This window comes from Phocoena phocoena, chromosome 17, assembly GCF_963924675.1.
Source record: "Phocoena phocoena chromosome 17, mPhoPho1.1, whole genome shotgun sequence".
NCBI lineage: Eukaryota > Metazoa > Chordata > Mammalia > Artiodactyla > Phocoenidae > Phocoena > Phocoena phocoena.
Window position 1 is genome coordinate 35,293,646 of NC_089235.1, and position 27,240 is coordinate 35,320,885.

The 27,240-nt window shown below is 37.9% G+C and overlaps 1 protein-coding gene across 2 annotated transcripts; it reads right to left on the bottom strand.

Moving 5' to 3' along the window:
* Positions 1-1,568: 1,568 nt before the first annotated feature.
* Positions 1,569-26,796, bottom strand: TMEM64 (transmembrane protein 64). Of its 2 annotated transcripts, XM_065895662.1 has the most exons (3): positions 25,996-26,796; positions 8,316-8,471; positions 1,569-1,760 (listed from the first exon to the last, which is right to left on the bottom strand). In XM_065895662.1, exons 1-3 carry the CDS (start codon positions 26,794-26,796, stop codon positions 1,569-1,571), a joined length of 1,149 nt encoding a protein of 382 aa, XP_065751734.1. The 2 variants fall into 2 exon arrangements, with proteins under 2 accessions (XP_065751734.1, XP_065751736.1); XM_065895664.1 differs by lacking the exon at positions 8,316-8,471.
* Positions 26,797-27,240: the final 444 nt, after the last annotated feature.

Consider the following 27,240-nt stretch of genomic DNA (forward strand, 5'->3'; position numbering starts at 1 on the left):
GGCATTATGAAGGACAGGAAAACAATTACACCTGCAACAGGGCAAAAAATTTACACATTAAAGTGGTCAAATGCATCTTTAGCATAAAGCTAAAATAATCTGCTTACAAATAATTCTTTTGCACTTTAGTAAATCAGGGCAAAGATTTTACCCTAATGAAAAGTCAAATGGGAGGTCTCTGATAAGGTGACATCTTCATAGCTAAAAAAGAGATACCTATTAGAAAATTTGCATTCATATCTATAATCTCCATTGTAAAAAAAATGAATCATTAAGTTCACAATTAAGCTATTTAAAAAATATAAGGTGATAAATGAATAATATGTCATATGAATCATATTGCCAAATCATTATATTCTATACACATAAGTGCTATTAATAAATACACTCAATTCATTCTACAGGAGAAAGAATTGCGAGACTTAATTTCACATTTCAGAATTCCTGAGCCTTAGAGAAAAATAAGTACCAAAAACCAAACAAAATAAGCCTAGTCTACAGTATGGCAAATAATACAAATCTGGGAATTAAGTTAACATTACTTACAGTTTTAAAGATGAAGACTATGGGAAAAATATATATGTACTTCAATGGAATTATAAACATGATTTTAAAGCTTGGTTTTGTAGAAAGGCGTTTTGATCAAACAAGGCCACCTGAGTGACATCTTTAATGATGGTAAGCCCACCACTTTAAAGGAATAACATCTTTATTTCAAAGCCTAATTATGAATATAAAAAGAAAAAGAAGTTTATTTTAATAAAATGTTTTAGTAAGACTGCAATAGGACAGCCCTTTGATGGAAGACCTAAGGAGGGTAAAACCAATGTAATGAAATTAGAACTCAAGTTCTAATTTGAGCCACCACCCATTTAAATAATTTCCCTTTTGCTTTGCATATTACACAGTGAAACTAAAAAAGGTATCTTAAGAGCACTTCAGTCCCACAATGTAGGATTTAAGCTTGTGTGTATCGGTATATTGATCCTTACAAAAATACATTCAAACAAAAGTTCATGTCTATTTTCTAACTAGCAAGGAAAAGGAAAGCAAAGTGGTCCCACCTAAAACAATTAGAAAAAAAAAAAGAACAACACCGTTTATCCTTTCTGGAAAGACTACCAAAGCAAAGAATGTCCAATAATATTATACATTTAAAATTGCATACTTTTACTCATCTTTATAAGTAGGAAAGATGCTTACAACTATTCATAGACTTTATAAATAAAGACACTAAGCAAAAAAATATTTGGATTATTTCTCTATTCATAAGTACCCATAAAGAAAACAATGAAGAAAAACTAAAGTGCAGACCTATAGGCCATTATGGGTATAATAAATGATAAAGAGTTGCAGCCAAAATTGCATCTACATTTACACTTACCTATCCAGAAAATTATTCTTGCTTTTTAAAAAATGTGCAATTTAAAAACTAGTCAGTTTCTGTTTTGTTTTGTTTTGTTTTTTTGTGCTATAATACAATTAGAACTTGCATCTGCCCACTAGCGAGGGGACTGCTAGACCTTGGACCACACACTAGGCTCTGACAATCATACATTTCATTAGAATCATACAATATTGATTCCACCTCCAGAAAATGTTAGGGTCCTCTTGTTGTAGAATGAAGAGCCACTGATATTTGGTTGATTGCCTTTAACCACAGAGGTTTTCAGTTCCATTTCGCAAGCTACAATAGCTGCATTCAATTCCACTTGAGCTCGATGAACTACATAAAACATGAGGCCTATACTTATAATAATCTGTGAATAAAAATAAAATATTACAGTTAACAATATTTTACATGGAAAAAGGGGAGAAATATATCCAATAAATATTTGTCTTAGAAATGTTATAAACAGGATGCTTGTCAAATACCATTAGGTAAAATTTTTAAATAGTTTACACACAGTTGTCATTTATTCTTCCTTTGGCTGCTGGGTATGGAGGGCCAAAATCTACAGGGTAACCATTATATGGTATCCGGTTAACACAAGGCAACTATACATCCCTTTTAGTCCATATTAAATGCTGTTTGTTTGATACAAGTCAAGCTTCTCTCTTTGTAACAGAAAGTTTCCTTCAAGGAATAAAAAAAATTTCTACAATAGAGGTAAAGCTGGCTAAACTTTATTAATGTAATAATGTAGTATTATTTCTGTACAGAACTATAAATGTCCATAGGTATTTTTAAGCCCACTTAGAGAGAAGCACTACCATTTGCAAATGACCTACCTGGTGCAGCCAAAATTTAAAATATTAAGAAACACTTTTAAAAAATGAAATGCCGGACTTCCCTGGTGGCGCAGTGGTTAAGAATCCACCTGCCAATGCAGGGGACACATGTTCAAGCCCTGGTCCGGGAAGATCCCACTTGCCATGGCGCAACTAAGCCTGTGTGCCACAACTACGGAGCCTGTGCTCTAGAGCCCATGAGCCACAGCTATTGAGTCCACGTGCCACAACTACTGAAGCCTGTGTGCCTAGAGCCTGTGCTCCACAACAAGAGAAGCCACCATATGAGAAGCCCACGCACCGCAACAAAGAGTAGCCCTTGATTGCCACAACTAGAGAAAGCCCGGGCACAGTAATGAAGACCCAACACAGCCAAAAATAAATTAATTAATTTAAACAATTAAAAAAAATGAAATGCCAATAAGCTTCAAAAGAAATTAACTAGAGATTGTGAACACGAAACTGTCTATACTTTTCAAAACAAAAACAAAGGAACATGGTGAGGGGAAAAACGCCAGTCAAAGGGATAACTAGAAAAAGCTTTAAACTGAAAATCAGGTTCTAGTCTTGGTTTAGCCACTCACTAGTGCTGTGATTTCAGGTAAGTCCCTTTAAACCACATGGGCTTCTCCCACTGTCCAAAAGTTGTGGTCCCTCTGTGCTTAAACATTCTACATACAATTCAGCACAATGAATGTCTAAGCAGTCTACATCTTTTAAATGGTATTTATTCCAAAGTTCATTTTAAAGCAGTTCTTTAGAGTTCGGAGCAAATATTCTCAGTAGATATTGTTTAATGTCCCAGCAAGCTTTCAAAGGCTGCTCTAAGCATAGTGATCCTTAAATATAACACTGTTTCAATTAAGCCTACCTATAATTTTATGGGAGAAATATTCTAGATACAAGTGTTGAGGGAGGTAGGGGGAAGGGCAGGATACTGGGAGTAAGGTAGGTTGAGTAGATGGGGGAACCTGGAACTTGCACAAGGGAATCTGTACATGAAGCGAATCTGTACATGAAGCGAATTACTTAATACAATTCTAAGCAAATTAGTTTTATTTTATTTTTTATGTTATAGGAAACAAAGATATTTATTTTATTCATCCTTATTTAAAACATTTTCTTTTTTTAAATATTTTAATTTTATTGGAGAATAGTTGATTTACAATGTTGTGTTAGTTTTAGATGTATAGCAAAGTGATTCAGTTACAAATACACATACATTCATTCTTTTTCAGAGCCTTTTCTCATATAGGCTACCACAGAATATTTAGAGTTTCCTGTGCTATACAGTAGGTCCTTGTTGGTTATCTATCTTATATATAGTAGTGTACGTATGTTCACCCCAAGCTCCTGATTTATCCCTCCCTTGCCAGTTTCCCTTTTGTAACCGTAAGTTTTTTTTTTGTTTCTTTTTTTTGCGGTATGCGGGCCTCTCACCATTGTGGCCTCTCCCACTGCGGAGCACAGGCTCTGGACACGCAGGCTCAGCGGCCATGGCTCACAGGCTCAGCAGCTCCGCGGCATGTGGGATCCTCCCGGACCGGGGCACGAACCTGCGTCCCCTGCATCGGCAGGCGGACTCTCAACCACTGCGCCACCAGGGAAGCCCCATATATTTGTTTTTGATGTCTGTAAGTCTGTTTCTGTTTTGTAAATAAGTTCATTTGTATCTTTTTTAAAAATCAGATTCCACATATGAGTGCTTTCACGATATTTGTCTTTCTCTGTCTGACTTACCTCACTTAGTATGATAATCTCTAGGTCCATCCATGTTGCTGCAAATGGCATTATTTCATTCTTTTTTATGGCTGAGTAGTTATTTCATTGTATATATGTACCACATCTTTTTTATCCATTCCTCTGTTGATGGACATTTGGGTTGCTTCCATGTCTTGGCTATTGTAAATAGTGCTGCAATGAACATTGGGGCGCATGTATCCTTTTGAATTAGTTTTCTCCAGATATATGCCCAGGAGTGGGATTGCTAGAGCATATGGTAGTTCTATTTTAAGGTTTTTAAGAAACCTCCATACTGTTCTTCATAGTGGTTCTACCAATTTACATTTCCACCAACACTGTAAAAGGGTTCCCTTCAAATTAGTTATTATTATTATTATTATTTTTGTGGTACGCGGGCCTCTCACTGTTGTGGCCCCTCCCGACGTGGAGCACAGGCTCCGGACACGCAGGCCCAGCGGCCACAGCTCACGGGCCCAGCCACCCTGCAGCACGTGGGATCCTCCCGGACCGGGGCACGAACCCCTGCCCCCTGCATCGGCAGGCGGACTCCCAACCACTGTGCCACCAGGGAAGCCCCAAATTAGTTATTTTAAACGTAGGCCTTTAAATCTTGTCTTTGTTCTCTAACATGTGAGCTCTCTTAAAAACACAAGATATACTTATTGAACACCCTAAGTTTGATACTATGTGGATGGTGATACAATGTGAAGAGATGAAAAAAATGTTAACTAATTGGGGGAGGGTGTGGATGAGATGCTAAGTTCTGCTTAGGACATGCTGAATTTGAGGTGCCTATTAGATATCCAAAGAATTCAGTGAATGGGTCTAAAGGTATGGAAAGAAGGCTGAGCTGAAGATGTGTATTAGGGAGTCCTTGCAATAAACATAATAGCAGCAACCACAGTAACTGGATTTACCAAGAAGAAAAGTTTTCAGAGTGAGACTAAAAAGCTCTGGCTAGAATCTTGAGGAAGACCAAGTTAGGGGTGAAAAGAGAAGGAGGTGCTGATAAATGAGCCAGGCAAACAGCAAAAAAGATCAGGAGACTGTTATCAAAGAAGCTAAGAGAAGAAGGTGTTTTTAAAAGGCATAGTCAACAGAATCTTAGGTTGCTAAGATGAGAACTGTAAAGTGTATCTGATTTAGAGAAGGTTAGTGATGAAAGCTTGAGGGAAGAATTTGGTGAGGCCACAGAAAATAAGTTTAGAACCACTGAAAAAGTCTTTTGGGTTCCCAGCAAGGGTGAATGGGCTACATCTTTACATGGGATTTTCCCCCAGATGCCTTTCTGGAGCCCAGGGCCTGGCAATGTGTACTGACTCTTCCCAACAGCCCAGTGAAGTAGACAAAACAAAAAAACAAAAAACTTTTTTAAAAGTTTCCCTATTAAAACAAAAGAATCAAAAAAAAAAGGAACAAAAAGAAAAACAATAAAACAAAAGAATCAAACACAAGTAGAAAGACAAGCTTTAAAGGGGATATCCTATAGAAAGTGATTTCTTCCACTGTTAACTGAAAAGCAAGCCGAGAGTATGAGCAGAACATAAGAGGGTTAGTACATTTCTTAGTTGGAAATTGAGGGGTTTCCCATTTGAAGGCTTTTGATTTTTCTGTTAAGCAAGAGAGGTAATCTGTTGAGAATGAAGAAGGAAGCCAGGAGAGGAGGAAAAAACTGTGAGGAGCGTGAGGATAAGTTTGAAATAGTCATTGAGGAAAATGGGGGAATGGGAAGACAAAGGAAACAGAATATAGGGCAGTGTTGAGAAACCAGCTGAAGGTTTGCAACCATGAATTAAATATCACCAATTTGCTTGGTCGTATGACTTCCCCAAAAGAGCAGGTGCAAAGCAGATCAAAATTTGCATTTATCCAGGATTGGGGTTTTGGCTGATGAGTACACACAAAAATATATGGAAAAGATTAACTGAACTGACAAACCATGGAATCTAAGTTGGATTTCAGTACAGTAAATACTTGTGCCTTCCTCTGAACATCTGATTTTACAGACACTGTGGACTCTTATTTAGGTGGCTACAGTGGGAGGCAAATTTGTGGCTCATTTCTAGCGAATATGAGGAACCTCATGTTATTTACTTTGCTAACTTTAACCTACGCTTCATCCTTTTTTCCTATGCTAATTTTCTCCTTCAAGATGACTTCTTTCTCCTCTCTTTTTATTCTCCTGTATATCTTTTGTAAGCTAAATTAAATCCTCCCTGAAACAAATTACAAGTAACATCATCAATATATCCAATCAAGGCATAAACATGCCTTCACTTTTTTGTTGTTGTGGTGGTTGTTTTTTGTAAATGTCTGGGCTAAGAAACATTTACCCTTTTCCCCCTGTTTTGTATCCTAAGCTTAAATAATTTGCCAATTCAAGCAAAGGGGTAAGAAATCGCTTAGAAAAAAGAACATCCTATATTTTAAGAAGCATCACTGACAAATGCATGAACTAGTTTGTTCTATTGCAATTCCATTGATTATAGTTGAATAATTTACTAAGATGCATAGAAATATAAAGTATCAAATAGTGAATATCTTCTGAAAACTACTAATAATGAGGAATTCTAATTACAATGTCAAGAAAAAAAGATGTTTCAAATTGTTTCCAGGAAACTTGAAAAACATAAAATATGCTTAAATATACTAAAAAAAAATCAATCTGAGAATGTAGTGTACATCAGAATCTTAGAGTACCTTGGGATGATTATAAACATAAATTATTAACATAGATACTACGTAACACATAGAAAGTTTAGTATGTGATTGGCGTGCTACATTAATAAAAATAAACCAACTGTAACAAAAACTCTAAACCTATAGCAGGTTATCTTAAAAAAATGTAGCTCTGAAGAAAAAATAGTAAAGAAAAATAAAAACTGACTTCCTGAATATCAAAAATATTACAAAATTTTTGTTAAAGCAAGCCCTTTCACTGACAAGCTTTATTTATAGTTTAATGTAAATATTCCTGGGCTTACTTTGTTTACTAAACTTGTACTGCATAAGCACAAAGAAAATTAACTCTGGCTTTATTTATCGTAGTATTTTTAATACAATATAGTACCTCAATAAATTGAGAATACCACTAACAGTAAATTTGCAATGTGACACCATATATTCAATAACAGTATAAATTAAAACTTACAAAGTCAAGGGACCAGTAAGTTAAGTCAGCTATCTCACTAGTATTATCTGCTCAGTAGACCGTTGGTTATGAGTGTGGTCTCTAGAACCAACTGCCTTTGTTCAAATCCTGATCCTACCCCTTGCAGCTCAGACATTAGACAAATTATTATCCAATGGTGTGCTAGTAAACTAGCTCTTAGGGATCAGAGGTGGGAAGCTTGACTTAGAGCACTTGCCATTTTCCATAACTGTAGATACCCACGTCATGACCAATTTCAAGCTACCAGTGCGACATCACTGAATGTACGATTGGCTCGAGATAATAGATAATAAAATTATATGCCTACTAAGGTTTTGGTAGGCATTAAATGAGCTTAAATATATGGCATATAAAGCATTCAATAAATGTTAGTGACCATCATCATCATCTTACTAAATCATCAAAAATTATGGTGATTTTATATTTTGGTAAATCTCAGTAATGAAATGTATCACAAGCAAATGAATTTTTAACTCTTCCTGCATGTAATTTAAGGCACTGAATAAGTCTGCCTACATAGCAGGATTTTCCTCCTTTATTAACCTCTTATATTGAATTGTATGTACCCCAAACTATGCTATAATCTGCATGGTAGTAATAATTTATTATACAAATATTATTTGAACTTATAATGGAATACTTCTATACTTTTTATAAAGCAATACTTTCTAAAGAATTTTTGTTCACATCAAATTGTACTAGAAATAAATTTACATTGCCAGTATAATAATCTAAAAAATACAAATAGAAGAGTTCAATACCTTCAAAATTTGAAGGTAAAGTAACTAAGATAAAAACCCAACCCCACCAAATCTCATTATCTTTAGAAATGTAGTATTAACACTTCATACAAACTCAAAACAGAATATTTGATTTAGTCATGACTTTGAAAATAATCACTGCAAAAAGAAACCTATTTTTGTCATTCCTTTTTTTTGTGTTTAAGAGAATTTTCAATAAGTGTCAATTCAGTTCTATATATTTCCATATATCCACACAATTAAAAATGTAAGTGTTGTCAAAATATGAAGTAGTACTGAAAGAACAAGAAAAGGTGTAAAAAGGAAAAAATCTTCTTAAATTATTTTCAGTGAAATTTCTTAGATTTAAATCAGTAATGTCATACAAAAAGGAAACAAAAAAAGACAAGCCTTGGCCTTAAACTCACCTGTAAACAAAAAACAAAATATCCACTAACACTTTGTTCTGCAATGACATCTTCCATGGTCCTCAGGGTGGTACCCAAATAAGAATTCAGGAGCTGGGTAGGAAGCAGTCCAACCGAAGATGCCATCAGATAGTTGGGTAAGGAGAGATCAGTAATCTAGAAGAGCAGATTAAATGGAATGATTCATTACAACATAAAATTTCAGCTTTACATAAAACTGTGGTACAAGTCTTGCTAGCAGTTTTCCCTTGGAGTAGAGGAAGCTGAACTACTTTTCAAAGCATTCTGGTTTTTAAAAATGATTATAAAGGGAATACATACAGAATGTAAAAGATGAAATAAAAGTTTGAAGAAAAATTTTAATTTTCTATTATTCTGCCATTGAAAGCTAACATTTGTGACTATTGTTTTTTCCTTACATGTAAATAAAATGTGCACACACACAGATCACTCTGTAAAAACAGTTTTTAAAGTCTTCCTCATGTCATTTAAATATTCTTCATAAGCATACTTAAATGGCAATGTGGTCACTGGGCTTTGAAGCCAGGTAACTCTAGAATGACATTTAAGGGCAGAGTCTTTGAGTATCAGTTTTTTCACTTGTAAAATGAGGATAATAACCACTACCTTACATGGTTGTTGTTAGGATCAGAAATATTTGTAAATATCTTAACAAATGCTAGCACATGACTGACACTCAAAAAGGTAGAAATTATTATTATTATACAATTACACTATTGGGTTGGCGAAAAGGTTCATTCAGTTTTTTTCCATAAGATGGCTCTAGTAGCACTTAGGTTTCTTTAACTTCATTCGAAACAATTTTGTTAGATTGTATTGTGACAGCTGTCATATCGGTGTGCATTTAAAAAATAACTTATCAAAACTGAATTTTTGTGTAGCCATTTTAATATTAAAGATGGAAGAAAAAAGCAACATTTTTGGCATATTATGCTTTATTATTTCAGGAAAGGTAAAAACGCAGCTGAAACGCAAAAAAAGCTTTATGCAGTGTATGGAGAAGGTGCTGTGACTGAACAGTGGTTTGTAAAGTTCCGTGCTGGAGATTTCTTGCTGAACGATGCTCCACTGTCAGGTAAGTTGATAGTGATCAAATCGAGACATTAATTGAGAACAATCAATGTTAAACCACATGGGAGATAGCCAGCATACTCAAAATATCCAAATCAAGCGTTGAAAATCATTTGCACCAGTTTGGTTATGTTAATCGCATTGATGTTTGGGTTCCTTGTAAGTTAAGCGGGGGGAAAAAAACCCTTCTTGATGGTATTTTCCATGCGATTCTCTACTTAAACGTAACAAAAACATTCTGCTTTTAAAACAAATTGTGATGGGCAATGAAAAGTGGATACTGTACAATAATATGGAATGGAAGCGATCGTGAGGCAAGCAAAACCACACCAAAGGCTGGTCTTCATCCAAAGAAGGTCATGCTGTGCATATGGTGGGATTGGAAGGGAGTCCTCTGTTATGAGCTCCTGGAAAACCGAACGATTAATTCCAACGAGTACTGCTCCCAAGTAGACCAACTGAAAGCAGCACTCGATGAAAAGCGTCCGGAATTGGTCAATAGAAAACGCATAATCTTCCATCAGGATAACGCAAGACTGCATGTTTCTTTGATGACCAGGCAAAAACTGTTACAGCTTGGCTGGGAAGTTCTGATTCATCCACCATATTTACCAGACACTGTACCTTCGGATTTCCATTTATTTAGGTCTTTAAAAAATTCTCTTAATAGGGCTTCCCTGGTGGCGCAGTGGTTGAGAGTCTGCCTGTCGATGCAGGGGACGCAGGTTCGTGCCCCGGTCCGGGAAGATCCCACATGCCGCGGAGCGGCTGAGCCTGTGAGCCATGGCCGCTGAGCCTGCGTGTCTGGAGCCTGTGCTCCGCAACGGGAGAGGCCACAACAGTGAGACGCCCGCGTACCACAAAAAAAAAAAAAAAAAAAAAAAAAAAAAAAAATATATATATATATATATATATATATATATATATATATATAGTTTTTTTTCCTCTTAATGGAAAAAAGTTCGATTTCCTGGAAGAATGTAAAAGGCACCTGGAACAGTTCTTTGCTCAAAAAAAGTTTTGGAAAGATGGAATTATGAAGTTGCCTGAAAATGGCAGAAGGTAGTGGAACAAAACAGTGAATACATTGTTCAACAAAGTTCTCAGTGAAAATGAAAAATGTATATTTTATTGTTACTTAAAAACCAAAGGAACTTTTTGGCCAACCCAATAACACTGTGTGGATGTAGCACAATTTAACCATTCTTTTGCTGTAGAACATCTAAAACTGTCTCCTTAATTATTTCTTTGTGTATATGTGATTACGTATTATTTTTGCTATTATAAATTTTTTAAACCTATATGAAAACCTTTCTATATTAACCTCTGTGGGAGAACAGTGTCTAAAATATCCCCAATAAATCCATCTCATAGTATTCATGCCCTTGTGTGATCCTCTCCCCTAGAGTGTGGGCTGGACCTAGTGCTTTCTTCTAGCAAACAGACTGCACAGCATAAGCAATGAGATGTTAGTTCCAAGATTAGGTTACAAAAAAAACAGGACTTCCATCTCTCCCTCAAGAAGGTAAGTTACCATGTTGTAAGCAGCTCTATGGAGAGGTCCTTGCTGTACCAAGTAACTGATGCCTTCAGCCAACAGCCAGCAAATACCTGAGACCTGCCAACAGCCACCAGAGTAAGCCTGGTAGCAGATTCTCCCCCAGTGGAGCCGTAAGATGGCTGCACCTCTGGTCAACATCTTGATTGTAGTACTGAGAGAGAACCTGAATTAGAAGCACCTAGCTATGCTGTACAGGAATTCCCGACCCACAGAAACTGTGAGATAATAAATGTTTATTAAGCCATTCAGTTTTGGTGTGATTGTTACACAGCAAGAAATGACTAATATGCAACTCCATTATTTTAGGAAAGATCATTCGGAATGGAATTACTGGATCAAACAGTAAAAACTGTTTTCCCAAAAGGTTCACAGTTTTACATACCTATCAGTAAGTAATGTATAGGTGTGTCCATTTCATCATACTCTTACCAACTTTAAGTTTTAAATTTCAATCTTTCTTAGTTTGATAGGGGTAAAAATAATGTTTGATCATTGTTTAATCTGTACTATTTATATATTCATTAGTTTTAAATATACATTTGCACTTCTTTATGGCTTTATTTGTTCACATTTGCTCATTTTTATTGAAATGTTAAGTGTTTTCTTATTTATTCATGATATTTATTCTTTTTATAGTAAGGGCAACTTTTTGTCCATTATATGTGGTAAATATTTTCCTTTAAAGTGTCTCTTTAATTTTATGTTTTGACATTCAAATGTTTCTAAATTTATACATGTATTATTTATATATATTATTAATTGTTTCCTCTGATTTTCCATTGCTTTTAGCTTAAGAATGTCTTTTCAGATCCCATTGTTAATTTCTTCCTATATTTCTTTTATTATATTTTCCTTTTAATATTTACCACTTATTCCTTCTGCAATTTATTTGAATTAAAGGTGAGGATTCCTTATTCTTCCCTTTCCCCAGTAGCCAATTTTCCTAGCATTATTTATTGAATAATCAATAACTTCTCCAGCAACTTATGATGTTTACTTTATTATAAATGAAGTTATTGTATATAAAGGGCTCTATTTTGGGCTCTAATACTGTCCACTGATATCTTAAACCTTGTGTTGAAACCAAATTATTGTAAAGACTATCAGTTTAATATCTCATAAGGAATTTCCCATCCTTCAAACCCCTATTACTCTTCTTTCTAAAATTTGTATAACCTTCTTACCTATTCATTTTTACAGATACATTTTAGGATCACTCTGTCACTCAAAAAAATTAGTAAATATTATACTAGGATTAAGGTAAATTTATAAATTAATCTGGACAGAGTTGCAATCTCCAGAATATTCAGTCCTCTTATCAAGAAATGTTTTTATAATTACTTAAAAATCCTCCACATTTCTTACTAAAGTTTGGTAGTTTTATTCACATGTATCAGTTATTTCTTATTAGTTTATTTCTAAGCATTCTGTGTTATAGTTGTTGTTGCTACTGCCATTAATTTTGAGAATAACTTTTCCACATCCTTAACTGGGTATTACTGTTATATAAGAAAGCTAGCGGCTATTTTATTAAATTTCACTTTCATTAATTTTAAGAGTCTGGTATTTTAATCAGTTACAGGTTACTCTATAACTACAATCTAACCTAATAATTATGTAAATCATGTTTTCAATAAAGATACATTTATCTCTACTCATAGATGATTAATTGGAGATATACCACTGCTGGTTTAGAAAGAATACTGCAGTGACTGCTTGTTAAAGATTCACCTAAACAATTACTGACTCAAAGACTGCTCCATGCAAGATGCTCTGGTAGGTGCCTGCAAGAGAGGCAGTATGACACAACTTTTACCTTGAAGAATTTACACACTGACAAGTACACACACTACTTCAGAAACAGGCAGAAAGGGAGCCTTGAGAAGAACTACACAGAAAGTATTAAAGAGTAAACAGGGATTAAAATCTCTGTAGGAGTGGGGGGGGCCAAAGGGCAATATTGTGGAATAAGAGGAATTTGAAATGAACTCCACAAGCTAATATGGGTTTGGCAGGCAAAGATAGGTGGGATGAGGAAGTTAAGGTGTTCCAAGAAGAGAATGAATAAGGACAATGTGGTAGGGAACATACAGGATGTATCAGTAAAGTTAGCAGTACAGTTTGGATTATTTATAGGGCAAGGGAATCCTGTAAAATAAAGACAGGGCAAGTATTTGGGGTGATACTTGTTATGGGCCTTGGGTGAAAGGGGAATGAGTTTGTACTCAGTAGCAAAGCTCTGGGGAGTCTAATCAAAGAATGACATGAATGTGGCTAAGTATTAGGAAGGTTCCTCTATCACTCTGGAGCACTTACAGGAATGGAAAACTTTCTTTAGAATTAAACATGTCAAATATATAAAATAAGTAAATATGACAAAAATGAATCATAAAAATTATTACACTGCAGTTAATAATAACATTATGTGTTAGGGAAGTTATTTTTAAAATAAATATTTAAGTTCCAAAATATCAGAATTCAAAGCTTCAGTTCATAATCTTTAAATGTAATGAAGTTTCTCCAAAGAGAACACATAATTGACATTCATGGATGACATCAATAATATCCAAACGGCTATTTTAAGAACAGATATCATAAATCTGAAACAACCCTGCCACTTAACTCTTTAACAAGACCCTTGTCCAAAGCATAAATCAAAGTTTATCAAACGTTTCATGACCGAACCTCATCCTACAGAAAAAGCAAGTGTCATTATTTAAATACGGTTCTTTTCTGAAAAGTTGCATAGCTAAATAAAGCAAAGAAACTAATTTCAGGTAATCATTGTAAACTGTTTTGCTGGCGTGTCAAATAATTTAACCAAATAGAACAAAACAATAATACACACACATACAGTTTTTCAACTATTACTAAGTGTATTAAAGATAAACAGTTTCTAAATTATTCTAATATGGCATTTCCTATAAGCTATGATCCTATTCAGAATCTGCACCTAGTTCCAGTCTTTGACAAACAAAGCTAATGTAGAATACCTGTTCCCACAAAGAGACCCATCCAACCTTCTTTCCCTGGTAAGCCTTTACCCACCGACTTTTAATAAAACATGTCTCCCAATCCAAAAATGGGCAGAAGACCAATAGACATTTCTCCAAAGAAGATATACAGATTGCCAACAAACACATGAAAGAATGTTCAACATCATTAATCATTAGAGAAATGCAAATCAAAACTACAATGAGGGCTTCCCTGGTGGCGCAGTGGTTGAGAGTCCACCTGCCGATGCAGGGGACACGGGTTGGTGCCCTGCTCTGGGAAGATCCTACATGCCGCGGAGCGGCTAGGCCCGTGAGCCACGGCCGCTGAGCCCGTGCGTCCGGAGCCTGTGCTCCGCAGCGGGAGAGGCCACAAGAGTGAGAGGCCCGTGTACTGCAAAAAAAACAACAACAAAAAAACTACAATGAGATATCATCTCACACAGGTCAGAATGGCCATCATCAAAAAATCTAGAAACAATAAATGCTGGAGAGGGTGTGGAGAAAAGGGAACCCTCTTGCACTGTTGGTGGGAATGTAAATTGATACAGCCACTATGGAGAACAGTATGGAGTTTCCTTAAAAAACTACAAACAGAACTACCATATGACCCAGCAATCCCACTACTGGGCATATACCCTGAGAAAACCATAATTCAAAAAGAGTCATGTACCACAATGTTCACTGCAGCTGTATTTACAATAGCCAGGACATGGAAGCAACCTAAGTGTCCATCAACAGATGAATGGATAAAGAAGATGTGGCACATATATACAATGGAATATTACTCAGCCATAGAAAGAAACGAAATTGAGTTATATGTAGTGAGGTGGATGGACCTGGAGTCTGTCATACAGAGTGAAGTAAATCAGAAGGAGAAAAACAAATACCGTACGCTAACACATATATATGGAATCTAAGAAAAAAAATGTCATGAAGAGCCTAGGGGCAGGACGAGAATAAAGACACAGACCTACTACAGCATGGTCTTGAGGATATGGGGAGGGGGAAGGGTAAACTGTGATGAAGTGAGAGAGTGGCATGGACATATATACCCTGCCAAACATAAGGTAGATAGCTAGTGGGAAGCAGCCGCATAGCACAGGGAGATCAGCTCGGTGCTTTGTGACCGCCTGGAGGGGTGGGATAGGGAGGGTGGGAGGGAGGCAGACGGAAGAGGGAAGAGATATGGGAACATAGGTATATGTATAACTGATTCACTTTGTTGTAAAGCAGAAACTAACACACCATTGTAAAGCAATTTTACTCCAATAAAGATGCTAAAAAAACAAAACAAAGCAAAACATGACTCCTTGTCCTACTTTCCAAAAAGACATTAAATGTGAGCCTAGAGTATTTCCCACTGGAATTCCTGACTACAATACCCTGGGATCTTGGCTCAGGACTGTTTTCCTACTCCAAAGACTCCTAGAAATCTCAGCCTAGGATGTCAATGTTATCCTGCTGGTTAGATTCTGTGATCAGAAATACTCCAGTGAGTGTTCCAGGGATGGTGAATGCTACCTGATAGCCATCTTCCCATGCTTTTAAAACTCTAGAAGCACCATGAAAGTATACACATTCTTATTCTCAGAGGTACTGTGATTTACTTGGAGATGTAACTCACTTGTCTGGGTCAGTAGGGGTTACTGTAGAATATTAGTTTACCATATACCAGATAGATCCTGAAAACAAAGACGTGCCCATCTGAAGGAAAAAAAAAAGAGAAAGAAACCCTTAATTCTGAATAGCAAGAGCTGATTCTTCTCTGAACACATATTTTTGAAGCTGACAATAAGAGAACTCTGTCTTTAGATGGATCACTCAGATGCTCACTGAACCTGAGGCCTGCTGTCCTTTCAGGCACGGCACAAAGCACAGCTCCCCTGGCAATCCTGCCTCCAGCCCCTCTGCTTTCTCTATTTACGGCTGTTTACACAACGGCTTTACGGGCTTTAATTTAACACACTAAGAAACTTTATCATTTTTACAAAGAATATCTTGACACAGATCGAGTGAAGAATATAAAGGTGATCTGTGTATGGAAAAACTCAAATTTTATCCATAGCTTTGTGAATCTCTATTAGTTTTGGCAAATTACACCTTCCTGTATAGGTGTGTTTCTTAGTTTATATAAAAGCAATGCTGCTTATTGACAAAGTTACTATTAAAGTAAATTCCAATTAAAATATATATTTAGTAATATTATACAGAAAAAAGTCATGAATCCCTATAATAATTTTTAAGGAATGGTCAACAAGAAGTTAAAATGACTACATTTGCTCTTTTCATCTAAATATTATTGATAAATTATATATTTTATAATATATATCCTAAATATTGATACTTACTATCAATATTTCAGAAACAGAGAGGGAGAAATAGTCAACAAATGGCAAGTAGTTTTCACTTCCAGAAATATGAAATTTTAAAAACTGGTTAAAGGAAAAACATTAACTGCCCATTCCCTTCCCTCCCCAAAATACCTCTTTCAGTGTTCCCAATCTCAGTTGCCCTAGCTAGACACTTCAGAAGTCAGTCACACCACTCATTCTTCCCTCATTCTCACATCCAATCATCTACCCTTTCTTATGGATTCTACCTTTTACATATGTTAGAAATCTACCCATTGTCTGTCCCTATTCCTATTCAGTCTCCCCCTCTCCAGTCTTGATACTCTAGACCTACCCTCCACTCACAACCTATGCTAAATTTTGCAGAAATCTTTTAAAAATGCAAATCCAATCCTGCTTAAACTCCTTCCTACTGCCATCAGAATGAAGGTCAGGTTCTTCAACATGCAAATTGCTTCATGACCTGGCCTCTGAATGTGTCATGCTTCACATCACACTATGTTCCAGACACATCAAAATTCTCTTGTTCTTAGAATATTCCTTGCTCTCTTCTTTTTGGGCCTTTGTACATTGTTCCTTCTGGCAAGAACACTTATACCCTTCCTCCCACTCCTTTTATTTGGGCAAAGTCCCAAACTATCTTGCACTACTCAGTCATCAATTTCTCTAGGACACCTATCCCAAGCTCCCAAGTCTGCATTAAGAACTGCTCTCAAGTTCTCTGACAGACACTATTACTCGCCAAGTCTCTTCATACTAGAGAGTAACGGAAGGTTTCACTATCTGTTTGCCCTTTACCCCTTCCTCAGACTATAAGTTTGTAAAGGAAGGGACCCATCTGTCTTGTTCCTCATTGTGTCTCTAGTCTTTAGTATGATGCCTACTATATATCAGGTACTAAATATATGTTGATTGGATGTAGACTGTACCAACATTAAAATTGTTTTGTTTATAAATGTGGAGACTTATAATAGTTGCCAGTTTATAAACAGGCTAGGATGAAAAGTCCACTTGTAATTGGCTGTTCAGAAACTAAACATGCTTTCCCCCTTCCCCTCAGAGAAATAATGTATTAAATGGAAATTAATTCATTATCAGCAAAATATTAGCCTTGATATATCCAGAATGTTTTCTCCACTAGACTGCAAGCACTCTGAAGGATCTGGGATGGCTTTATTCATTGCTATTGTATCTCTAGCATCTAGAACAGCAGTGGGCACAGAGTAGTACCTATCAGTTACTTGTTGAGTGAATACTGAATGAACACTAAAAGCATTTCCAGTAACCTCTGAGGTCAACCTGTTATCAAGGTTAAGACCCTCTGTTCAGGCAGCAACCCTGAATGTACTGAGAAAAGTCTTGCTACTGGAAAAAAAAAAAAAAACCCAACAAGGCAAGGGCTCCGAGAGAGCCCACAATAACAGGTAGAGAGAACATCAGTGTAGAGACTTCTACTGACAGAGATAGGACAATAAATCTGTCTACAATGCAGAAACCATCTTCATATATACAGATTTTTTCATTAGTTTACTATCTCTAAATTAGGAACTGCTTTTAACGGTTCCTAAATATTTTAGGGGTCAGTGATCCATTTGAGAATCTGATTAATACACACATTGAACCTCCTCCCCAGGGGGGGAAAAAAAAAAAATATATATATATATATATATATATATATATATATATATATATCTTACTGCATATAATTTCTGGAACATAAGTTAAAAAGATCTTCTTTATAGAGTTATGACAAACTATAGGTTTATTACTTCTACTCATTCAACAAAAATTTATCAAATGCCTTCTATACGTAAGGCCCAGGTCTAAGCAAGGATAAAGATACAAAGATAGAAAACCACAGCTGACTGTGTGGTCATTTTAAGTCATTTTGTAGTATACTTAATGATCAAAATGTTCATTACATTCAGTAAAAAGTCACAAAAATCATTTATAACATTCACCCACAATGTTATATAATGAAAACACATGCATTAACAAATGCAAAGACTAGAAAAATAAACACTGAAATGTTACTGATTTTTCTTCTTTGTACTTACTATACTTTTCAAAGTTTTTACAATGAATACTTATTTCATAGAAAAAGCAAATACTGTTAAAATAAGTTTTAATAAGACTCTCTGTCTCTAAAGAAGTTTTCTTTATCTAGGAAGGGGTAATAAGATATACTGTATTCATTACTATGATACAACAGGCTAGAGATACAGATTTGTGAATTCTAACCCCATATATGACACATGAAAACCACAGAAGCTGGTGAGATAACTGAAGAGGCACAAACAGGAGAACACAGTTTTGAGGACGCAATAGCCAGCTATACTCAGTGGTACTGTGAGGTCTAAGGATGTGGGCTAAGGTGGCATGACATTTTTCAACTTGGTCATCATGTCTCAACCTTCAAGACTTGATGACTCCAAGCTCCTTCAAAACACAGACTGTGCCTCTGTCTTTCTATTCCATCTGACCTGTACCACTGGCAATGAATCAGTATCTTTTAATAGTAAGAAGAAATAATCATTAGATATACTGGTACAGTGACAAGTATCATGACCCATCATCTGTGTATGAATGAATGATTATATCTATAACACAGAATAAGAATGTAAGAAGATGAGAACACATTTTTATAAAACATACTATCACCAAACTGTTAAATAAAAAGTAATGCTAGGGCTTCCCTGGTGGCACAGTGGTTGGGAGTCCGCCTGCCGATGCAGGGGACGCGGGTTCGTGCCCCGGTCCGGGAGGATCCCACATGCCACGGAGCGGCTGGGCCTGTGAGCCATGGCTAATGAGCCTGCACATCCGGAGCCTGTGCTCTGCAACAGGAGAGGGCGCAGCAGTGAGAGGCCCGCGTACCGCAAAAAAAAAAAAAAAAAAAAAAAAAAAAAGTAATGCTAGTTACTCAGAACATTTGTCTTTTTAAGAGCAAACTCTGAGACCCGGTCTAACCTCTCTCATTTTACAAATAACAAAAACTGGAGGCCAGATCATTAAATGACTTCACCAAAGTCACACAGGAGCTGAGACAGAACCTAAGGTCCCCAAAGAGTCCATGAGGCTAAGATTTTACCATTTTTCTGGTCTTTCAGTCACTAGCTAATAAAATACTTTTATTTAATTATAATAAATTTCAGTTCGATTGTGAACTAAATTACTAGAAGTAATGTATCTTTTTCTTGATTACTCAAGGCAAACTCTAGGAAAATACATTACAGTTACATTTGCTTCAACTTTGTCTTTAATCTTATTTTGCTGTCATTATTTTAGTCAGTACACCAGTTTCACAGCTCCCTGCCCCTCCCAAAACAAACAAAGAACCTTTCTGTTACTGCTTCTAACCTACTGTGGGCTAATAAAAATAGCCAAAGTAACTAACAGTTAGGTAACATAAAATTCTTTAAAGTGGTTCCACTGAGAAGTGAGCCAGGATGATGGGTCAGGCCTTGCACTTTTAAATTTACTCATTTCTTTTCTTTCCTTTTTTTTTTTTTTATCCACATATGGTCTTTTTTATAAAAAGGGTTTTGCTAAATACAAAGGTAAAAATATATATATGAGAGCTTAAGGGCCTCCTCCTACAGTTGCAGGGACTCAGGTCTGGTGGCTGTGACTGCTGTAGCTCTAAGGCAAACTTTTTCTGCAAAGTGCCAGGTAGGAAATACCTTAGGTTTTGCAGGCCATAGGGTCTTTGTCACAACTACTTAACTCTGCTGTTTTATCTTTAAAAGAGCCACAAATTGTACATACATGAATGAGCATGGCTGTATTCCAATAACACTATTTACTGATGTTAAAATTCCAATTTCGTGTAATTCTCACATGCACAAAACATTATTCTTCTGATATTTTTTCAAATCATTTTCCTGGGATGATGTCTAATTCAACTGTGTAGAACCTTGCCCAGTGCCTGACACATGGGAGGCCCTAGGGCAAGTGCTCTGCAATTATCAATGGAATAAGGAGATCTCTGAGCAACCCAGCTCTGCTCAGATCAACAACAGAATCTTAGTTAAGTTCATGACTCTACAATTTACTAACTGTATGTTTCTGGGATAGTTATTTCATCATTCTGCCTCAACTACCTTAGCTTAAGATGAGGATTAGGGTTTATATGAGTCTTAAATAAGTAATGTGTACATGTTAGAAGAACAGTGCCTGGCAGTTATTAAGTACACTATAAATAATGGTTAAATTACAAACAAACAAAAAAAACTTTGAGTATCAATGTCCTTTTTTTGGAACGCAGAGGATAGACAGAAAGAAATAGTAAGTAATGAGCAAGCTATATATTTTACCACAACTTTGTAGCAGGTATTAGTAAACACATTTTACAACAGAAAGTATGGCTCAAAAGAGTAGCTCAAGACGTCAGAGTAAATGTTAGAACTAAATCTAATTTCAAGTGTGTGATATTTTGTCCTCTATATAACTGCCTATAAGTCACTAATAACTCCTCAGAGGGCTGTTGTGATGATTAAAGAATATCATGTATGTAAATTTGCTCTGCATACTGTAAAGTGGTATACAACATATGAAAAAGAGGATCTTCCATGCTATGTTTTATGTTTTTATTTGAGGTTTCAAAGATTTAACCATGATGGAAAGAAAATTTCCCATGTGGAATTGTTTGAGAAGTTTTTCTATAACCAAAGTGAAAACAGAGAATGATTTTTAGGATCTCCTATGGAACAACAGCAACAACAAAATCAAACCCCTTTGGAAGTTGCAAGCACCAATATGAATACTGTTACCCATAACAACCAATTATCATATAATATATTTGGATTAAAGTTGACATTTCACAGGTGGTAACTTTAAACTGTAGAAGTTCAGATGTCTCCAAGGGGGCATCTTATAGGAGACCTTACAAGAATGCTTTAATGCTTACTCAATAGAGAATGGGATGTTATTCTTATGAATGTTTACAGTTTCCAACTTTATCAACAAAAAGGAAATTCTGAGTCTACAGACAAGACTTGCTATGTCTGAATCAGAAATAATCATGTCTACCTCTTAGAATGAGGATGAAATAGTTAACACATCAAAGGGCACTTAGTAATTGTGGAATGATAAGAGAGAGGCTATAGAGGTAAGATGAGCACTGGGAATTTATCCTGAGGGGAAAAGAAAACCCACTTGAGAGTTTCCCTGCAGGGAGTACCAAGATTGGATATGCATTCTAGAAAGATCTTTCTGGAGAGAGAAAAAATTAGAAACCCTTGTTTAAGAAGCAAGGAGACCAGATGGGAGCTTGAGATGCCTGAACCAGGGTAGTGGCAGTGGACTGAACTGAAGGGCCTGGGAGGCAGAATCCATAAGTCAAGTGCCACAGTCATGAAGACTGCTACCAAACACTCCAGTTCTCTCTCCTTCCTGGCACACACACTGCCCCTTTGAAGTTAGCTGTGGCCATGTAACTTGTTCAGGCCAGTAAAAAGTGAGATTACTTCCAGGTGAAAGCTTTAAAAACCAGTGTGCAATTCACCATGTCACATAAACCAAGTGAAAAATGGCTCTGCCATCCTGGATCCCAAAGTAAAAACGACATAAAGCAGAGACTCCCCACCCCTTCCCCAAACCAAGTTGAACCTGGATCTGTGTCAAGTAAGTAAACAAACCTTTGATTTTTTTTCTTTTTTATACTTAAAGAACATATATTTATGAGAAGTCATGGGAAAAATATGGCATCATATGCAATATAGAGTCTATTTAATAAAAAAAAAATTTTTAATTGTATTATAAATGCTGGAAGCATATATTATAGTCCCCCAAATCATAAAAGCTGAATTCAAAATATAACTTAAATTTATCTCCTTTTCATCATAAACAATAATTCAAGCTGCATTTTTAACAAACCTTTGCTTTTTAATCAACCGAGGTTTGGGGGTTGTTACTGTAAGCATAACTTAGCCTATCCTGACTGAAGCAGTAAGAAACAGTCATCCTAGATATGTGCCCAGATAAGAACAGTACCTAGAAACACACACAGACTGCATGTCTAGAAATCTGTCTTAATGTACAATAATACCTACAGATACAAGATTACATCAAAAACACTGGTCGGGGGAGAGGGGTTAACTATTTCCCAACAGAAACAATGAGTGCATTTTTAAAAGTGGAAAAAATTTAAATATGTCCTTTGGAAATTATATTTCTCATAATCTAAGAATTGATACAAGGAAGTGTTATGTACTTATTTTCCATTTCAAGCTTTTCAAAAGTGAGTGTCAGTTTGCTTATCCCTTTCTAGCACACATGGGAGAAGGAAAGAAATAAAATTAATAGATAGGAAGCAAGGGAGAGCACCTTTCCTTCTTCCATACATTCACCTTTTACAATTAGCTCCTGCCTCTAAAATATAAAAACCACTACACGTCCACCACTAAGAATAATAATTGCTAATAATTTTTGAGAATTGAGTATGTGCCAGGCAAATACTCAATGCCTTCACTGCATTAGCTTATTTAAGCCTCATAACTCAGCACAGACTAATCAAGGACTATTTCCAAAGCCTGTGCCCCTCATGACCACTATACTTCACTTCCTCTTTGAAGTAGGCCCAGATAAATTTCTTTAATCAGGGGCATTGATTAAAGATCAATCAATCGTGGACACTGAAGATGAGTTTTAACTGAAATAGCAGGGAAAAGGGATAATTTAAAAGATAGGTAGGGGGCTTCCCTGGTGGCGCAGTGGTTGGGAGTCCGCCTGCCGATGCGGCGGACGCGGGTTTGTGCCCCAGTCCGGGAAGATTCCACATGCCGCGGAGCGGCTGGGCCCGTGGGACATGGCCGCTGGGACTGCGCGTCTGGAGCCTATGCCCCGCGGCGGGGGAGGCCGCAGCAGTGAGAGGCCCACGTACCAAAAAAAAAAAAAAAAAGATAGGGAAGAAAAAAACAAAAGAAATATGCCTGGAAAGGGGGCAGCTGTGGGTAGCCTGAGGGGTAGGAGGGCAGAGAGGGTAGAGGCAGAATGAAGTTCTAGAAGGCAGAAGGGAAAGTCAGGCTAAAACAAAAATCAGCCTAAACTAAGCTTTCTTTTCACTCACATACCCTGGGTGAATTCAGTAAACAGTTTTGGTTGAAAGAGCTACTAAGCAGACAGTCAATAATAGAAATGAACAAGATATAATAGACTATATCCAATGGCTCCACAAACCCCCTGCTTATGGCCAAGAGTGAGAATTTCACACAGTACCATGCACTTTTTCAGCTGGTCTGGGGTTTATAACTCAGCTCCACCACTTGGTAGGTCGGTGATCCTGAACAAGTTCCTGCATGCTTGAGCCTCCATTTCTTCCTCAGTAAAACTGTACCAATAATACCTATTTCAAGAGGCCAGTTTTCTTTTTTTCCTTCTTTTCTCTTGACCCCACAAGGCAAACTGAGAATTGCCCCTTGTCAAGTTTGGTTTCAATTACATAATTACCTTAAATTATTTCCAAGTACGAAGTATAACTTAATCACATGTTTAATATGTTTAAGAGATTACTTTTAAAAAAACCTAACTTATTTTTAATTAATAAATATATAGAGTCCACATTATATACCCGGGACTATACTAGGTATTAAATATACAATGAAGAAACAGAGTTATGGGTTGAGACCCTATCTTCAAACCATAGTGCAAAGTTTGACTCTACCTAGGTGACTCTGGGTAATAACAACAGTAATGGTGACAAAAGCCAACATGTGAGTGTTTGTTAATCCAAGGTCAGTAGCAGTATTTATTTTATTAATTGTCTCAATAATCCTATGAAGTAGGTACCGTTACTTTCCCCATTTTGCAAATAAGGAAATGAACCACAGAGAGGATAAGTAACTTGACCAAGGTCAACAGATTCTGTGGGGACAGTAGAATTCCAGAGCACCAGCCCTGTGTTCCAGACTATTAGACAATAGTCTATAAAATATGTATAATCACCTTCTGCAGGGTTAGTTTAGATTAGAAATAATATGTGGGAAAGAGCCTAGGATAGTAGGCACATGGTAGGTGGACAAGAAAATGCACACGGAAATTATACTAGAGAGGAAGCAAACTAAAGGTATGAAAACTATTCAGGTTCCTTAGTTCCCACTCTCTTTCAAAGTCTTAGGATACTTGACCTATTATTATCCAAGGTTGGGTCAAAGTTCATGTTTATAGGAGGTTGTGAAAAGGTAAAAGTTTAAGGAAGTGAACATACCAAACTGCCTGTAAACACCAAACTGTATCTGTACAGAAAACTCCTTATCTATTTCCATGCCTCCCCAAGCTTCAATCTACAGTCATTACTGCTGTTGGTTAGAATCAACAAGAGATTTGCAAAAGGCATTTAAAAAGAAAAGAAGAAAAAAGAAAAAAATCTTAACTTCATCACAGAGAGGTAGGTTGGTTAGAATTATTCTTAACATAAAACAAAATGAGAAAGTTTCTAGAGACTACCAATTTATTTTTGAGACAAAAGAATGTGTCAGAATAACATAAAATACATTGATTCCTATGGATTTGAGTGCTAAATTTCTTTCTTCACACAGAGTTTTCTTTAGGTCTAGCTGAAGGGTTGAGTTCCTGGGAATCTCTATATGAATTCTTTGAACTTTAGAATCATTGAATTTGAGGAACCCAGTAACCACTTCAACCCCTTTACCTTAGAAAAGTGGAAAGCAAGGGCAGATAGTGTTAATAATTTGTTCCAAAGACACTAAGTTTGTAAATACTGGATTCCTTTCTTCCAGTGGGATGGTTTCCTCACTTCGCAGTGTTTCTATTCCTCAGTCACAGTGTGATGTCCATTAACTAGAAATACCTAAACTGAATAAGCAGAACATATGAATACAAGGCAAAAAGAACACAGAAGGTGTGTAAAAAGACAAATATATTCTCACTGGGAGAAAGGTTATCTGTCCTATTTTGTTTTATCCTACTACCTAGTGATTTCAAAATGAAGTTCCTCCAAAAAAAGATAAAAAGGAGGCTTCCCCCATTACACTGTAAAAGCAAATTACTTTATGAAAAAAAAAGCCTATTAAAAATTTTAGGAAACTCCAAAATATGGAGTCTGTAACTACCCTCTACACTGTTTACCCAAACACTTCCTTTAGCCCCACGTTGTTAAAAACTTGAGTCAAAACACTGGATGCATTTACGCAGGTTAGAGAGAAAGCTAGGCATGTGAAGCCTTTACTCCCTGACTGTTGCCAAAGATGCTACAGAAATCAGATGACAAATGTTTAAAATGGATATTTCCACTCATCTCCCCTCATAGTTAAAAGGGCTCTTCATTTCTTTTTATATCTTTATTGGAGTATAATTGCTTTACAATGTTGTGTTAGTTTCTGCTGTACAACAAAGTGAATCAGCTATATGTATACGTATATCCCCATATTCCCTCCCTCTTGAGCCTCCCTCCCACCCTCTCTAGGGCTCTTCATTTTTATTCAAACTCGTATGCCAAAAAAGGAGTAGCTCTTTCTCTACCAAATCTCCTATTGTGGGCCGGACTTAGATTTGCTTTATTTGTTTGAGATTTCTCAGGGTACGACGGAAAGTAATTTTAATTCCTGTTGTTAATGTCACTTCTCTGCTGGCATTTTTCTGTTGGAGCGTCCTCCCAGGGTTGTCACAAGATCGCTCAAAAACAGACTTGGAGAGAGATGGACCAGCGGGACACCACTTACCGAGAACACTGCATTCTGAAGCCCAAAAGGTATGGGGGTCAGTCTGGCCAGTGCCACCACTTTCAGGCCACTTCCTCCCTCCACGACGCGAACAACAGCGCTCAGCTTCTCGCTGCTTTGGATCCTGGCGGTCACCCAGGCGGTAAGCAGCCGCTTACAGACCACATGGGCGATAAAGGTGCCGATGAGGACGCCCACCACCATTAGTCCCATGCCCAGCACGAAGCCGTACAGGTAGCCCGCGGCCACGTTGAGCACGATGTACCCCCAGCCGCAGGGGAACGAGACCACGATGAAGCCCACCACGAAGAGTAGGACCCCCAGCAGCGAGTCAAGGCTCTCCACCCAGAGCAGGAGGTGCTGCAGGTAGCGGCGGACCAGGGCCAGGGAAGCGAAGCACACCGCGGCCAACACGCAGACCAGCACCAGGCTCCGGCACCAACAGGTGCTGCCGAGGCAGCAGCAGCGCCAGTTTCTCACCTCGGCCACGCCGACCACCACGCCGCCGCCGCCGCCGCTCCCGGGGCTGCCCGCCAAGGCCGCGCCCGGCGCCGGCAGCTCAGAGGCCGCAGGCTGACCGTGGTGCCCCAAATAGGCTCCGAGCAAGGCTCCGGAGGCCGCTGCCGCCGCCGCCTCCGCCGCGCTCGCCCCGCCCCCGAGGGGAAGGCGGTCCGCTGAGTCGTCCCCGCCCGCCGCCCGCGGCAGGGCCCAGCGGGGCGGCAGTTCTGCGTGGCCCGGAAGGGTGTCGTGCTGCAGAAGTCGTGGCAGAGTCTGAAGCAAGCTCCCGCCGGGACTCCACATGCCTCGGCCCCAAACAGGCCCTCAGCCGACCAGTCCCTCCGCCGCCGCCGCCGCCGCGCCCATCAGGCGGCGGCCGTTCATGGCGCCCCGCACGCCTGGCCTTGACTCCCCGCGTTCGCTCAGGTGGCACTAGAGGGCCTCAGAAAAAGGCAAGGACTCGGAGACGGTGGGATGATGCCGCTGAGTGAGAAAACTCCGGACCTCACACAAGCAGTGCCCTCCCAGTTTCGGCCAGAGGAGGCGGGGCCTTAGGCGCGCGGGGCGGGGCCTGGCGGGAGCTACATTTTGGCCCCGCCCCCGTGACGCACAGCCCAGCCGGCTGAGCGGGTAAAGAGAGGGGTAGTGACCGCGTAGGGAGGGCTGGGATGCTGAGGGGAGCGTTTGGGAGGGCAAAAAGATCAGAAAGTATGCGGGCACCGGAGAAGGAGGGGACTACAATGAGGT